Below are 18,468 nucleotides of genomic sequence, written 5' to 3' on the forward strand. Positions count from 1 at the left end.
GCTGTTAAGTGCAAATATAGTGAATTTTAAAGAGTGCATTTATTCTATTGTGGTTTATGCGCTATCGAGGTTGATTTAATTCAATCCAACAAGTTTAAATGAAATGCAAGAAAAAATGCGTATAATTTAATATTCCGTACCAGGAAGTAAGTCATGTTGTGTATACATCAGATATTTTTTGTATAACATGAAAATCTAAAGATACCCTACTGTGCTGAAAAATCCGATGCTGCACTTTTCTATTTAGCATTGAGTAAATTCATAATATTTGATGACATCAATATGAAAAGTGATAAAGCCTGTTTATAGTGGACGACGCAAAACCCCGTTTCGAGACTAATAGCCTATTTGGACTAATAATTCCATTGTTTGATTTTTGTCAGAATGACGAATAATATATTCGTTTTAACTGTACATTTCGTAGAAATAAACTAAAAAATCAAATTCCTTCAATTGCACTGTAGAAAATATACATTCTTTTGAAGTACAGTTAAAAAAAAAAAAAAAAAAAAGAGAGAGAGAGAGAGAGACAAGCCAAATTATCTTCGGCTTCTTTTTTTTTCCACCCTTGATATCTAGATTTGATGCGGTTCCAGTTAGTCCGGATACTTTCCTTCCGTTTCGATTCCGGTGAGGAATTTAACAACGTCCGCGTGTCAGACAGTGAGGTGAGGGAGTTTTGATTGATGATAATACATATGTCACCATACCGGTACAGGACATACGGTTAATATATGCACGAATTTGTTAATTTCAAGGCTCCTCAAACTTTTCTTGAGAGGGAAATACTTCTCCCTCTCGTGCGCGCGATGCAGCGATCAAGTGCTGGGCGGGAAAAATATAAAATAAATTTTTAAAAAAAAAAAAAAAAAAAAAATTCTGAAAGCCTTCAGATCTTACGCCCAATGGGGCTTTTTTTAAACGTAATAAGTAAATAAAACGCTGATGCATTCTTCCCTCCAGAAACTATGAAATTCACTCCAAGGGGGAATTAACCATTTGTAGTGCAGATAATATTTGCCCGTGTAAATTACATTATAAGATATTATGGATAAGTGTAGCTCATATTAAAAAATACTTTTAATTCAAATCGGACTTTAATATCGAGAACATATTTTTAATACTTGCTACACTTCTTTTTTTCGGATACATCAAAATTTTCTAATGAATTTTTTGCTAAAAAGAAATAACGGTCAAAGGAAATTTTAAGAGCTTTCTTATTACATTTTCATTCAAAATAATTTCTCATTTGTTTACTATACGGCTTACTAAAAAGGGGAAAATATAAATTTTATTCAGCACCTAAAACTTTAAAATTTTTTGTAGGTAGTACGACAGAGGATAGTAGCTCCACACTCGCACCGGTAACAAAAATTGAATTACCCGTACAACACCCAAAACTAAATAGTTGTTATTCTCTTAAATAAACTACTGTAGAATGCATTAAATACAAACCGTTTTGTAAAAGTAGGCCACATTCACAATTTCTATTTTAAAACGAATACATTGATGCTAATATCGAAGAAATTTTTAAATAGCAAAATAAATCATATAATAGTTCTTCAATGTGTGCTCAAAGTCTTCTCTAACCAAATAATTAATTTTTATTATTTAATTCGCAGATTTTTTTTAGCAACGTTAGATAACTAATAAATTATTTTTACTGGATTATTAATAACTGAATAATAATATTAATTATTATCATTAACAAATGAGTTATGAAGTAGTTACACATAACTAACACCTTATTATTGTTGAATGCATATCTACACTTCATTCATTTACTGCCTCCTACAATGCAAGTTTAAACTGACGCTGGTTTTAGAAATCGTTTGGCGAATACCCGTCATGTTCAAAAAATAAGGTTTAAAAAAAAAAAAAAAAAATGGGGGGGGGGAAGTTGTTTGCCGCAAATATGTCGTTTAAAACAATAGAAAAAAAAGATTTTCTAAATTTTTTCCGTTCCGCCGCTTTTGAACGAAGAAAAGTAAATTAGTAATAATAATAACAATAGTAACAAGAACAACAGATATGTCAAAGGATCTATGAGTTCAATGACACAGTTCACTGAAGTAAAATGTAATTTCAGAAGTCACTGATCAAAAATCTACAGTAAATAAATATATTTTTGAGTGGAAAAATCAAACATAATTTCGCTGGGGGGAGTAAAGCAGAATTTCAAAGTATCATAATGAAGTTTATTAAATTATATGTAAGTTTTCGAACAGAATTTTAAAAAGTCTGAAACAAAATTTAATTAACAAATTACTACTGTAAGAGAAATTTTGAACGTAACTTTAAAAAATTAGTGCCCAACACAGGATTTAATGAATAAATTTTAATTTAAAGAAGAATTGCAAATATAATGAAAATAAGTAGCTGAAATGAAATGAAACTACTTTCTTTTAACCGTTTAGCAACAGTTTATTTTTTTTTTCCTTACACAAACGATCGTATTGTGTTCACAACTAAATCCGGTTAATAACATTCTTATTCCACGTACTAAAATACATTCCACACGGACTTTACAAAAACGATGGTATTGTTTTCACAACTAAATGCGTTTAATAACATTTCACAACTAAATGCGGTTAATAACATTCTTATTCTACGTATTAAATACATTCGAAACGGATTTTACAAAAACGATGGTATTGTTTTCACAACTAAATCCGGTTAATAACATTCTTATTCTACGCATTAAAATACATTCGGCACGGATTTTGCGAATGGGCATACGGCAAGATGTAATATGTAAAAATTTGGTGTCCATACCAAAGAAAATTTATTTACACATTAATGTATAAGGAACCCATATCCTCCTATAATAATAATAAATTCCTTTTCTTTAAGGAAGGTACCGTATGGTTTTAAAAATGCAAAATCATCCTATAATATACTTTTTCCAATCTTCGTAAAAAATGTTCAACTTTCATTTCTTAAAAAGACGAAAATAACACAAATATTCCACATGCCTTAAGCGCTCACTAAAATAATTCCTTAAACTGTAAAAATAATAATAAATACATAAAAAATCTTTACTACACTAACCTACAAGTTATTTTTTAAAAAAGTAATAGAAAACAGTGATTGCATAACCTAAAAACGTTAAATTAGCAGCAACGAATCCACTTATTATTCATAATAAGGAAAAACCAAAACTCACACATGTTCCCGTACGGCATTCTGTGAGTCTAGAATTTGATGTTCGGCAACTGAATATCCAAAATATGTTCCCCGTTCGCCCAGTTTCAACACCGGCAACCTCGGTTCCAAGTTGAATGCGTTAGCCACACACAGTAAGGTGCACAACAGGTAAAGTTGAAGGAACATTTCGGACCGGGTCATTCGAAAAGCCGCACAACACGAAACCACATGCCTTCCAACCGCTGCCATACTGTGCCAGCACCTTCCGTACAAACGCATGTGGCAAGCTTATGAACAAAACTAAGGGTTGCTGCTAGCAGCTTTCTCCTCTCTTTTACTTTTTTTCTCTGGGCGCGCGTATTCGGCGCCAAGTGGCGACGGAAAATAATCACCGGAAAACTTTTTTCAATTCACTGAGGATAGTTGATACAAGATAAAACAACGGATGATCGGCTGAATGGCTAGGAAAGACAATGTTGCTGGATAGACAACAATAAGAAAAACGTGGACCTACACACACGGGTTAAATTATTTTTGGATTTTTTAGGAATTTGAGAAGTAAGGTAAGAATCAAGAATTCCTGAAAATACCAAATTTCTTCGATTCTAAAGCGTATTATATAGACGCTGCGAAGAAAGTGGCACATCCGAGAATCGACGAAATCTTAAAATCACAGATTTTTTTCTTGTTACTAATTTTTTTGAAGTAATGAAATTTTCCAAATTACTAATTTAAATCAACATACCCTCTCTAGGGTCTAGGACTTTTCGCCGTCACTATTTCATCGCTGCCGTTTCGCCGTCAAGACATATTTTTCTTTACATGACTGTACTTTATCTTGCCGTATTATACTCGTATTAAATGTATTTAGTTTAATAATTCTGTTTACCTTGTAGAGACATTAGGTTAATTGGAAAAGCCGGACAGATGAAAAATTAGCAACCGCCTTCGCCGGGAATCGAACCATGGAACTCTGGATACCGGCCTAGTGTGCAGAACCACTACACCACGAAGGCACGCTAGAAAGGCGGGAGAAATACCTTATATACTCCCTCTTTTAAAGGGCGACTGGGATTGTTATGGGACCCAATCGCCAAGTCCTGGGTGGGGAGAAATCATCACCCACCACCCTTTTAGTTCGGGCGCCACTGTAGAGACATTAGGTTAATTGGAAAAGCCGGAGAGATGAAAAATTAGCAACCGCCTTCACCGGGAATCGAACCACGGACCTCTGGATACCGGCCCAATGTGCAGAACCACTACACCACGAAGGCACGCTAGAAAAGCAGGAGAAATCTTATAACCTTTTGTAGACTTAATAAAGGTTGCTTTTAATATATATATATATATATATATATATAGTTATTTACAAGTATGAGATATAAAGAAATTGCACATAGTTCGGTGGAAAATTATATCAGTATCAAAAGAGAACTGGGGCTAAACTTCTGATATAACAGAAGTTATACTACCGATTTTAAAATTATGCGGGTACAATGTTTACATGATTTATCAAAATTTCTTGAAATTTTAATCGGTTAATTCATAGAAGCAACTCATACAAGCAGGAAATTCCCATTTTTATGAAATCTGAATGGAAAACGCAATTACTTTGGAATCTCGTCAGCAACTTACTCTCTTAAAATTAATATGTCATGTGTAACGGTGTATTTGTATAAAACTGTACACAAAAACATTTTAGATATGATTTTATATAAAATGTTTATTAAATTAAATTATGAAACTAAACAGAGTTATTAATTTAAATCAACTTAATATAATACGACAAGATATAATATAGTCGCGTAAAGAAAAATATGTCTTAATGGCGAAACGTCCGGACGGCGGAACGGCCATGGGAATAGTCCCATTCCCCTCCCGAAACGGCTACTTCCAATTCCAAATGATTTTGGTCTTCTGCAGAAGTGGTCATCCTAGAAAGAGAGCATTTATTTAATACTCGCAGAAATAACAGTTACTTTCAGAAGTTACTTTCAAGCATAAACTTCGTGTTATTCTTGTTAATTACCTGATATTAAAAAATATATATTTGCTAGATGATTTTAGAATTTTTTTTCATTAATTTTGTTATCTTCTGTCCTTGTTGATGGCACTTCGTATTTACTATAAGCGGTGAATCTTAGTGGTCATCGCTGTATTTGATGAATACAAATAAGGAAATGTTTCTGTTGGTTTAATGATGCTTACACATGATACCTTCAGCCCTTTTGGGTCACGTGATTTCAATAACGTCTTTATGATCTCTGCTACAGTCGAAATATACTTTATGTACAACTGAATATAATCTATGATTGAACGATACCTTTCCTAAAACTATGAAATTCCTCTGCACTTTCGATAACTTATTCCTCGGTTTGAATTAATTATAAGGAATAAAATGGCACTTAAATCTTTTTCACCAGGATAAATTTTAAAATTAAAAATAGAGTAAGCCATCTTTATGACGATAAAGGATGCTTAGCCGACTTAGGCTTGCCCATTACTGAGGCCGGCCAGCCGGAAGCGGTGGCCATTTTTACTGTGAAGAAGGCGGACTATTACAGCCATGCCTTCTTCAGGATTCGAACCCGGACCCTGCGGTATCGCAATAGGTTTACCTATCCATTATACCGTCTGGTCGGAAAACGCCGCGATGTCTAAAAGAAGAATATACAGCAGCCTGTGGGTGCCGTAACTAGCAAGCACATAAAGCTAAAACTGCATAACACACAAGTCAAAAACACCAAAGTCAAAGTCTGAACTTTTGGATCTTGTTAAGAATTCACTTCTATTTTCGAGCAGTTTAATGGCAAGTTTTAATGTTTTCGATCAAGTTCATTTGGTTACGTAAATTCAATCAGCATTCAAAATACATTATATATATATTTATTGTTGATTTTGTTAATATTATTATTATTTACATTAAGTTAAATAATAATAATATTAACAAAATCAAGAAAATCTGAAAGCCTCCAGATTTTATATTACGCCCGAAGGGGCGTTTTTTTAATGTTTCGTATGTTACCTTTATTTATTAAATATCATATTCTTCGCACTTAACCATAAAATTCAATTCAACAGCAATATCACAAAATATTTAAAAACAATATATCTTTAGAATTTCCGATACACAATCTCGCGTTGGAAATATCTTCCACCAACCCCCTGTACAGTGTTGCCATGGCTTGCTTTGAAATCGTTGAGTTTGTTAATCAAAAATTCGTTAAAGTTTTACAAAATTTAAAAATAAAAATTTTACAAAATTTAAGTTCAAAATTCGGGCTTCCAGGTACCCATGTTCGGGTGGAGGATTACGTTATTCAAAACTTGATGGTTCTAAGTACCGTCGTTTTTTCATCATGCGAGAAACATACCTACATTCATATACATTCTCCTTCATTTTATTTCTTTTAAAATAATACAGGATTGAAAATAATGGATTAGAATATTTTGTTTTTTATTGTTTATGTATTTCATATTACGTTCAATTAAACTGGGTGGTGCTGTGGATAAAATCAACTTCCAAATATTATAACACTATTTGTTATCACTGCTGATGTCCCATACATTTTATTCTCCTTGTATTTTCCGTGGACAGTTTTCTTTTACGCTGACGGTTTGTAGTAATAATTTTTACACCATTCTACATGAAAAACTTGATTTACTCACGGTTAGTCGGGAACTGTCTACATTAACGGCCGCAGTATGATACATATTATTGATAATAATATCCTTTTTATTATCAATAATGTGGCCGTTAATATAGACAGTTCCCGATTAACCGTGAACGGATTATGATTTTATCCATTTTCCAAATTATAATCTTTGTTCATTAAAAAAAACCCACCAGAATAAACAACAACAACAACAACAAAAAAAAAAAAAAAAAAAAAGCTTTTAGACTTTATATTACGCCCAAACAAGAGTTTTTTTAACGTTTCGTATGTTACCTTTATTTATTAAATATCATGTTCTTCGCACTTAAACCATAAAATTCAATTCAACAGCAATATCGTAAAATAATTTAAAAAGAGCATATCTTTAAATATATTACACTCTCGCGTCCTGGAGATAAATTGCTCGCTTTGGAATCGTTGAGTTTCTTAATTAAAAGCTTTACAAAATATGAAATAGATAATAAATCAAATTCTATATTCTAAATTGCGCTTCCAGATGACCATATTCAGGTGGACACGTACGTTATTCAAAATTGGATGGCTCTAGGAACCGTTGTTTTATCACAATGTGAGAAGCATACGACATTTATGCAGATTCTTCATTATTTAATTTCTTCAAATATAATACAGGGCGATAGTATTTGGTGACAACAATTTGAAAAGTGAAACAACGCGTATAGTGAATCAACGCAAAATGCCTTCTGGGCTAAAAATAAAATTCCCTTATTTTCAATAAATATATATATATATTTATATGGCATATAGAGTTAAAAAATTAATTAGAAAGAAGCCAAATTTGGAATTTGTTTTATTGTCTATTACGTATTTTGTAAAATTTTAACGAATTTTTGATTAAAACACTCGACAGTTTCACAGCGAGCAGTGGCAACACTGCAGGGAATAAAACATTTTTATCTCCAGCGCGCGCGAGACTGTCAGTAGAATCTTCTTCTTCGCGGTGGACGGCTAACGAAATGATTCTGTCACATCCACTCATAAATCCAATCATTTGGCTTTTAATTTAACAAACACCTTAGCAAAACAATATAATTTATTACTATTCACAAAGAATAAAAAATCTGATGTGTACACACCACATGACTTCCTTGTATTGGAATATTAAATTATACGCATTTTTTCTTGCATTTCATTTAAACTTATTGGATTGAATTAAATCTACTTCGCCTACAGCGCATAAACCACAATAGAATAAATGCACTCTTTAAAATTCACTCTAGTATTTGTTTACCATAGCGACACTCTAGCGCTAGATTCACTTAACAGTATTAATAATTATATAACAGTTGACTTATATAATAATTATATAACGGAAACTAAGTTAACTGTTATATAATCCAATAATTATATAACAGTTAACGTATATATTTCGTTCATATTATAACACATAATGCACAAAATTTACATCATTTAAAGAATAGAATTATCTAATCGTTGCCACATGTTCTATTCAAATACTATAACAAAGCTAGAACGATGTATAAAAGAAATTAAGCAAACAAAACAAAAAAGAAACAGTTTTTCACAGACGATTGAGTATTTCTCATTCAATTAATTCAGTTCTCACTTCGCGAGAAGGCAAAAATACATAAAAATTCAAAATATCTCTATTAAAAATTATGAACTAAATCTTAAACGCTTATTTCCTCGAAGAAATTCCAGAAAGGATTAAGCATGATTTAATTCGCAATAATAAATGAAGGCGTTATATTTGTTGTTGCGAAGCTAAGTTTCTCTAGATTGGCTACAAATCCACTAGTCTCCTGTTTCAAATGTAAACATCAATGGCCGCCATCAAAAAAAGGCTTAGCGGCACTTAGACAACTTTAAAATTATTGATAATTCTAAAAATATCGCATACAGATTTACTAAAGGCATAAAAACCTTAACCGGAAGATAAAAACAACATAATATAATCATTTTTAAAGCAAAAAATGTACAAATTACAAACATATAAGAGTAAAGAAACTGAGATCACTGAGCCGGGTAACAGAGTGGATATATATATAAATATATTTATATACGTTCGGTGCGGCCAATTGCAACAAAAATACGAGGTGCACATCTACATGTTATAGCAGCCCTATATACAAAATTTCAACGTTCTGAGGCTACTCGTTTTTGAGTTATGCGAGATACGTACATACGTTCGTACAGACGCCACGAAAAATTCTCTTCAGAATTCATTTTAAAGCAGTTTTATAATTTTTTTTGAAGGAAAAGAGTATTTTATTCTGTCCTTACGTACAGATATCACGCAAAAACATCGTTAAATAGCATTCGATAGCGGTCAAAATGGATATTTTCGTTGAAATATGCTGCCTGAAACTTTTCGCGATTACAATACTTCCTTTTTACTTCGTACAAGAAAGTAAAAATGGTGGAAAGAGCTACGGTAAGCAGCGTTAGTTTCTGCTTCCGTAGGTTATTAACACTACTGGCTCTCTATTTTTTTAATTCATGATCGTTTTCCTGATGCCTACCATTCCGCTTACTATGCTTACCATGGCTTGAGCCAGGAATAGACAATTTTAAACTCACCAAGACCGAAAAAACAAGAATGAACAAGTTGAAGATCAAAAGCATGCTTATTTGCTTTTTCGATAGCGAAGGAGTCGTTCACAAAGAGTTTTTGCCTCCAGACTAAACGGTTAACCAACACTTTTACCGAAAAACACTTGAAAGACTTCGAAAAAGGGTCATGTGAGTGAGACCAACCATCTGGGTACTGCATCACGACAATGCGCCTTGTCACACTGGATTTTCAATTAATCAGTTCTTGGAATAAAAACTGTGGCTTCTCCGTTCCCTTATTCTCCCAATATACGTCCACGTGTCTTCTTTTCTTCTCCCGAGATTGGAAACCCACCTCCAAATATGTCATTTTGATACACTTGAAAGCATCCGTAGCCGAGCTCCAGCATTGTTACGAAGAGTAGAAAAAATCGTCTCCAGTGCTCCTCAAGGTGATTTCTTTGAAGAAGACTATTGGATACTGTAATTTTAATTAATAAAAAATTATAAAAAAACAATCTCACTACTTTATTTATACACCTCATAGTTAGGAATGAGAGTGAAAAAATTTCGCATTGAATTTAGACAAGAATGAAGTTCCAGGAAGAAGCAATTAGATATATCAAAATGTTTGATAATAATTATTAATATTAATAATAATTAATATTTTTTCATCTACGTTCTTAACCAAGTGTGAAAACATATAAATTTATTAGATCCTATATCAAAAGTTTCTGCTTTATGCTTAAATACGCGACTGAATGTTTACTAATTTAATAATATTAATTTAAACAGCATTTTGCCTCCTTTGTTTACCAACTGAAACTCAAAGAATAAGAGGAGAATGAAATAAGAAATCAATTACAAGCGTTTTTTCCAAATAGTTGGAAACAAGCCTCACTAGATTTTACTTGAAACGACTGATAAGTTCTTTTCTAGATTTGTGAAAGAACTGAACAGACGTTTTTGTTTTTCTTCTTTGACTGTGTAAATGAGTATGCGACGTAACAACTTAGTACCCGCTATAAATAATGAATAGATATTTTCAATTTTATCTTCTGCATAAGAATATAACTTCAACAGCATATGAAACGAAGGAAAATTTAATGTTTCATTTGTTAAAACACTGAAAGCAGATTAAAAGTTAGACAGACAGACAAAGTAGACAGATGTCTTGTTTTGCACCAGCCAAGTCTTGCTGCCCGCAGGGAAAAAAAAAAGCTTCCGCAGGTTTAAATGTTACAGTTACAGTTGAGATTTCTGTTACAAAACGGCAGACTTGTTCTGTATCAAATAAAACTCTTGGATTCATATGTGATTATACTAAAGAGATTTTTGACATCCTCCTGAACTTATACCAGGTGACTACTTCTAGTTCATTCACACTACATCTAGTACGTTTTTAGTGTTGTATTATGTTTGCAATCAGATCTAGTTTTTTTCAGTCTTTTGAATAATAATAAAAAAAAAATAATAATAATAATTTTTGGAATTTGCACGTTATCTGGAGTGCAGTTGAAGATCGTTTTTAACAAACTAAATAAGTTTAAACTTTTAACTACACTACAAAATCTTTAAAACACATTTTCTCTTGATATTCACCCTATCAGAAATAATAGAAACCTAAATTTAGATTGCATCTTTTATCTAAATATTCTGCTGTCTTCATTTTCTAATTTTAGCGTAGGAAATGAAATAAAAATGATCGTAAAGTATTTTATGAAATCTTAAAACATATCACACCAACTAAAAGATAAATCCAACTCAGTTTCTAGATATAGTGTTTCCAAAAAAATAAATAACATGGTCATGTTTCCTAAACAATAAATTTCAAAGAGACACTAAATTCTGAAGTGTGTAGACCAAATTGTTCTCACATTATAATGCCGTTTGCTTTAAATTTCACATTTTTGCCGAATAAAAAGCTATAAAGATCTTAATAGAGTATCGCATTTGTTAAAGACTGTAGGAACACTGAAAAGGAAGCCAAGGATTCAGGATTGGGAAGCAACATTTTTGAAATAAACCTGCTGCAGGAAAACAAATGTTTTCTAATTTAGAAATATTAATTAATTAAAGCTAAATTGCGTTTCGTCTGCTCGTCAGCAGTAACCAGAAAAATATTTTCATCGATTACAATGAATAAAAATAAAATAAAAAGTCAACAACAACTTGATGAATGACCTCTTTTGACAAAGAAAATATTAAAACATTCGTCAGATTGTGCAATTTTTTTTCTATATTTAAATAGTGAAGAACTTTGTGTGTATGCATGCATGTTCCTCGTATCGCGGAAACACGGCGACAACTAGACAGACAAAATTTTGAACACACTTCGTCCTCCACTCAAACACACTTTGAATATATATTCAAACATATTCAAACTTTGAATTATTTATTTATATTTTGTGCGAATATGATGAATTTTTCATAACAAACTCAAGGATCTAATATCGATGTGTTTTTTCATTATTCGAAACAAATTACTTTTATCTTCCACTCGCCAATGTGTTGCCATTCGGCAAAGTGTAAGATATTTTTATTTCAGGTTTAATCAACAAACAGCTGTTTAAAAGCATCGTGTTGCTATTGCCGGAAATAAATATATTTATCTTCCCCGCGCCAGTGTGTTGCTTGCTATTCGGCAAAGCCTAATAATAAATTTTTCATATTTAATCCATCTGTTTTTCACCAGAAAATTAAGCGATTTAAATAAATTAAGCGATTTGAATATTTTTTTAACTTTTAAATCTGATTAATTTATATGCATTTAATTCATGATATATTATACTAGTTGGTCTTTTTAAAATCCTTATATATATTTTCTTTTTTATAACTATTTTAACAGCAGCTAGTTTGATAAAAATCTGCTAAAAATAATGACAAATATTTAATAAAATAATGGCAAATATAAGAATAAATATAAATAAAATAATGACAAATATAAGAATATGCATATATATTAATTACCATAATAATTAAAGGTGTGTGTGTGGTGTATTTAATTATGGCAAAGCACACTAGGGCTATCTGCCTAAGAGGAGGGATGCCTTCGTGGAGGACTTTCTAAGGGAAACTCGCTCGTATACACGTTACGCATGGGGAAAACCACGAAAACACCCATGCAGCCAGCCCGTTCGCGGGATTCGAACCTCGGACCGAACTACCAGTGTTCAGCGACTTTACCGCTCGGCCGCTGGTGGGCCATAATAATTAAAGGAAATTTCTTTATGGAAAGAAACTAAAATATCTACATGTAAATAATAAAATTAAATGACTAAATATATATATATATATTAATAATAAATACAAATTAAATATAATTATAATATATATAAATTAAATGACTAAATATTATATAATTTAACAAACCTTCTCTATTCGTAAAAAGCGAATTAAAAGCAAATTTAAAGTTGATTTAAATTAAATTTAATGCAAACAAATAAATGATTAATGTTGTTGCGAATTAATCTACAATATCATTTAAATTCTGAGAGCATATGTAAACCAAGTGCAATTTAATAGACAGATAACTATAATGAGGCGAATAGTGACATTTTTCTGGTACTTTTACGTTGAGTTTATTTATGATAAGAAGAAGCAATATTTAAATAAACAAAAGCAAATATAAAAATAAAATCTGAAAGGTTTCAGATTTTAAATTACGTTCAAATGGGCGTTTTCTTAACATTTTGTGTGTTACCTTTATTTATTAAATATCACGTTCTTCGCACTTCAACCGTAAAATTCAGTTCAACAGCAATATATATATATATATTAACCCCTTCGAGCCGGGTAGCGGAAACGCGCGCTTATCGCTGAGGCCGGCAGTGTCTTACGCGAGCGTCTCTCCAGGGTTTTTGCTACTAAGGCTAAATCCATGAAATTTCCGAAGTATCAACGCATTGTTTAATAATGCTCTATAGAGTATTTAAACGGCTTATGCTTTTTATATGCTTATGCTTAAGATATTTTTATATATGTATACTTTAATTACCTTATTTCTTGTTTAAATGCATATTTTACACATTTTATTTTAATTACTCACCATTTTATGACTTTTAGCATTATACATCTGAAAACTAAATATATTACTTAAAATTCTCTTTTCGTATGAAAAATTTGAAAACAGGGATCTACACACAGTCCTACGTTACATTCCTTGCACTCGTAATAACTCATTTGCCGTTTTGGAGGATTTTTCCGGGAATGTGAACAAACGAAGCATCGTCGTCTCATTTTCTTATCAGTCTCTTCTGAACAAAGTTTTGGAAAATGTCTTTCAGTTAATCTTTTAGAATCAATATCAGAATTTCAGAATCAATATCTGAAATATTTTGCATCATTTCTGCTATTTCATGCTCTGTTAAACATTTTCGACGCTTCGACATTGCAACGGTAAAAACAAAGAATTCACGTCTAACAAGATCTAATTATTTTCTAAAAACTGAACTGCAAACCGAAATACCCAACGATTTAGAGCAAATAAAACTTCTCTACTTACAGTAAACAACTACCACGTGCGAATAAAGTGCGATTTAAAGAGACGTCATAAATCACGCCATTCGGAAACATTTATTTCCCCGTTTGTTTATATGATCAAAAACACGTGTATGTGAGTCATGGTACTCTAAATTTCGAGTAGAAGGTCTAATGTACATGTATCTGAAACCATATGGACATACAGTGCCATCTTGTGGCAGAAATTATAGTTTGAAAAACGTTCCAAAGTACTGGCACAAATACGTGACAGTCGGTAGAGAACGGAACAATCCTCTGCCACGCCTGCGTGTCGGCCGGTAGGTAAGTGTGTTTGTTGCTGGCACGTATACGTGACAGTCGGCGCGAAGGGGTTTAAAAAAAAACACCTTTGGGCGTAATATAAAATATGAAAGCTTTCAGTCCCCCCAGACCTAGTACTTTTTTCTTGAGTAAGTTGTACAGACATTAGGTATTTTTGAAGCAGGAAAGATAAAAAATTAGCAACGCTTTCGCCGGGAATCGAACCACGGACCTTTTGAATACGCGCCCAGCATGCAGACCACTACACCACGAAGGCACGCTAAGAAGGCGTGAGAAATACCTTATAAAGTTAGTACGAAATATATTTCTTGGGTGGTCACCCTGTACGCCGAATGACTCTATTGCCCTAACCACATGCTTAGGTTGACGAGAATTAAGCGCGCAGTAGGTCAAATGTCTTATTTGCTGTATTAGCAGCTGTTTGACTTCATATTTATGCATCCTCACTCGTTTTCTCAGCGTGACATCTTTCTTCAAACAACTAGTTTATTGACTGCTTTTAAGTACCGCAATTATGAAAGTACGAAATGAGTTCAGAATGCAGCAGTCATTGAAAAACGGTTCTTATTATCGGTAATTTATGACAACAGTTCAAATGACAGGGCTCTTTCAACAAGTGAGCACGTTTTTGCACTTATATGAATATTAAAATCTCATGTTCTATTGCTTATTCAATAAACGAGTGTATTCAAGTCTTTGAAGTTTTCTTCTTGTAATGAATTATATGATTTATTTCCCTGAAGTTATTTTACGCAGCTCGCAAATACATTACAATTATGTATTTACTGTAAATACTGTGCTTTTTTAAGGATATATGCGCTTAGCTTATATGCGCGAATGTTATTACAGGAAAATAAAGACAGAATGAATATGTTTTGGGTTTTATTTCTATATACTGTAAGATTGTATAACTGGCCCCATGACTGGTGTAAGGTGAGAAAACAATCTGTAAATGACCGACAATTGATGGTACTTCAGTATTCGTTTTTAGCGGCGTTAGTCCAGAAGGGCTTTTAGTCTCGAAACGGCATTTTGAATCGATTCGCTTAAATGCGACGTATCACTTTTCTAGCTGTTGCCACCAAATATTATCGCCCTGTATTATATTTAAATAATGAAAAATCAGCGTGAATGTACGTATGTTTCTCGCATTGTGAAAAAAAAAAAAAAAAAAAAAAAAAAACGGTACTTAGAGTCATCAAATTTCCAATAACATATTCTCCACCCGAAGACGGACACCTGAAAGCCAGAATTCGTTTTATTGTCTATTTGATATTTTGTAAAACTTTAGCGAATTTTTTATTAAAAACTCAACAATTTCAAAGCGAGTAGAGGCAACAGTGTAGGGAAAAAACATTTTTATCTCCAGAACGCGAGACGCTATCAGAATTATTACTCATCGGAAATTCTAAAGATGTGCTGTTTTTAAATATGTGTAGCCCAAATGGTGTCGAAACATGTATGCGCCCGTAAATGAAAAAAAGCGCCCTTTTGGACGCAATATAATTTATTTATTTTTTTATTTAATTTTATTATTTTTTATTACTTACTTACTTATTTGTAATTACTTGTAATTATATTTTATTTATTTATTTCAATTATTTTTTATTTTTATTATTTATTTTTTGCTTGTTACTGAATTGGTACTCGTGATATATGCTTTCCTTGAGTCAATCACCAATTGGTTAGCTGGAGCCCAGTTGCGTAATTCACACTGTTATATGGATGGAGACAAATTTATAAAACCTGTTTATTTCTGCTTGATGTTCAATTTACATTATACCAATGTGTATCGTTAAGAGCTGTGCATGACTTTTGAGTACTGCTTTCATTCAAAAATTCATCTTGTTGAATTAAAGCAAAATTATAATAGTGATTTTAATTGTGACATTATTAAGTTGGGCTTTAACTAAAAGTGAATTAAAAAGAAAGTGCATTTCGAGATAAAATGGAAATTACAGCCTTTTGATATTTTCTAAAACTTCATATACATATATGTATATGTAAGATATAAAGTATGTAAAGCAAGCTTCTGATTTTAACTGCTAATAGTCTTTTTTATCCTGAACAAAATATGTGTAAGTCTCTAATAATCAGACTGGATCGAATGTAAAGTAATAAACAGAGGAGCGTTATTCCACGCAACGTTTATTGACGAACACCAAAGACGAACTGATACATATACATAATTATGACATCACGGTTTCTTTTTCATGGACCTTATAAGAAATAGACTAACCCAGTGGGCGTCACACACATGTCGAAAAGAGAGAGTAGGGGCGATTTAGTTTATCGTAACATTGAAACATATGGCGTTTGCATCACATAACTCTTTTTAATTATTAAATGTGATACGTTGTATAAATGATGAGATAATAAAAATCACGGTTTTTGCTAATAAGATTTTATATATCTCATGAAACCACTTTTTAGTGCATTTTGAGTATTTTTTTACTGCATTTTGAGCATAAGCGTAATTCTTGTCTAAATATCATTACTTTCATAAAACGGTAAAAACTCTAAACAAAAAATTTATGAATTTACTTTTGCTACAAATAAAGTAAAATTAAGTAAGATTGATAGTACCTAATGGTATGAAATAAATAAGGTAAAATTAAACAAGATTTGTTAATTTTTTTTTAATTTTATGAACATTTTCAGGCAGTAGTAGCAAATATTTATTATCATTTCAAATGTTTATAGCAACCAAGGATTGTTTTATTTATTTTTTCTGTTTTGAAAATTATTATGGTATTAAAAGATGATCATTTATGACAATATTAATAAACTCATAAAATTCGGAGCATAAACATTTCTGAGTGTAATGAAAAATTAAAAAAAAAATCACAGTAAATAAAAAAATCTTATGCGGAACTAGAAATAAATTTAAAAAAATATTTACTATAAAATACAAGATATTATATGTCCAATCTTAAATTTTTATTAATGCGCCTAAAGTAACCTTGTAATTTTATATACCTGTAAATACTTTAAGCAGAATGACTATACATCCATAAATACATATGTATGAAGTAAACAATTTAGGATATTTGTTGCATTGAAAAATTCGCTTACTTCACTTTTTATTTCAAATATTTGTGAAAACAAGATTATATCTATTTATCTATTAATGTAAATACACACACCTATATATATATATATATTTAGAGAGAGAGAAGAAGAGAAACAGACGTTGATGCTTAAATAAAATTAATTTAGTAAATCTGCTTCGAATATTTTCTCTCTGTTTAGATTCATTGTAACATGCAACTGCATGATGCATTCTGATTTTTAAATATTGAAATATCATTGCTTTAATTAATTTAATCAGGTGGTTTTTATCTGGATCATCATCATAAATATGGTCTTGAAGAGAAGGAAGTATATGTGTTCCTACGCTTTTTAAGACTTTTAGAGTCATGAAATTTATAATATTTTTTTAATTCAATTTAAACTTCTTTTCAGTCTGCCTAAAAATTATTTCTGCATTTCTGCAGATCATCTGGAAGGAGAAGTCAAACTTTTACATCCAGATTTATAATATTTGAAACCTAGCAAACCATCATATGGTTCTGTTGAAACTAAAGCTGAGAAACAGATATTACATTTTACTTTATAAGCTAAGCTTTTAACAACAAAACCAGCTATATAAGATGTATACTTTTCGTTCTTAAATATTCTTATTTTTGATTAGTTATAATGCTAGGAATTAAAATTTACCTATAATTTAAAAAAAGCAGCAAAAAATTATAAATTTTAAAGAAAAACTTTCAAAAATTCATTTTTAGGCATTTTAGTATTTAGCTATAGTTTAGTATTAGTTATAGTTTTAGTAATTGTAAGAGAAAATTACTTGGTTGAATTTTTCTGTTAGTTCAGATTTAAAATATTATTTTCTAAAAGAAGAAGTTACAAATTCGCTTACATCATAGGAAAAGCTAAAAATATATACAAGCCTGAAAGCATGCAACAGCTTTATAATTATTTAGAACGTTAATTATGCTTGAAAAACATGCTAAGTATTTAAAAAGCAATCTCAGTGTCAAAAATAAAAATATTTAAAAATTCTTACTTGTGAAATGAGGCACTACCACCAGCTTTTTCGTGACAATTGTACGCGCTGCAATACCCAACCATTGCTAATTTCTGGAAGTTGTCCCCACTCCTCCGGATGCGATCAAGGTGACAGCCGGGAACGCGCCAGACAAGGAAGAAAACGCAATTGGGTTAGTCTATTTCTTATAAGGTCCATGTTCTTTTTACAAACACTACCGCCATCTATTGGCAATCTAAGGATACATAATCCTAA

The 18,468-nt window shown here is 31.5% G+C and overlaps 1 protein-coding gene and 1 long non-coding RNA gene across 2 annotated transcripts in view; both read right to left on the reverse strand.

Annotated features, from left to right (window-relative positions):
* The window catches only part of LOC118195993 (integrin alpha-PS1-like), a 227,786-nt gene extending 224,338 nt beyond the window's left edge, over window positions 1-3,448 (reverse strand). Inside the window, exon 1 of the mRNA XM_035367351.2 lies at window positions 3,167-3,448. Coding sequence (XP_035223242.1) covers window positions 3,167-3,426 — 260 coding nt within the window. The 5' untranslated portion in view covers window positions 3,427-3,448. The remainder of the gene's footprint in view (window positions 1-3,166) is intronic.
* A 1,395-nt stretch (window positions 3,449-4,843) lies between these two features.
* LOC146997492 (uncharacterized) lies at window positions 4,844-18,354 on the reverse strand. The gene is made up of 2 exons (XR_015040588.1): window positions 18,232-18,354; window positions 4,844-5,081 (listed from the first exon to the last, which is right to left on the reverse strand). It is a non-coding gene; the product is annotated as an uncharacterized LOC146997492 (long non-coding RNA).
* Between the last annotated feature and the right edge of the window lie 114 nt (window positions 18,355-18,468).

Source organism: Stegodyphus dumicola, chromosome 4 (genome assembly GCF_044657685.1).
Source record: "Stegodyphus dumicola isolate Sdum_Otavi_A_Nest chromosome 4, ASM4465768v1".
NCBI lineage: Eukaryota > Metazoa > Arthropoda > Arachnida > Araneae > Eresidae > Stegodyphus > Stegodyphus dumicola.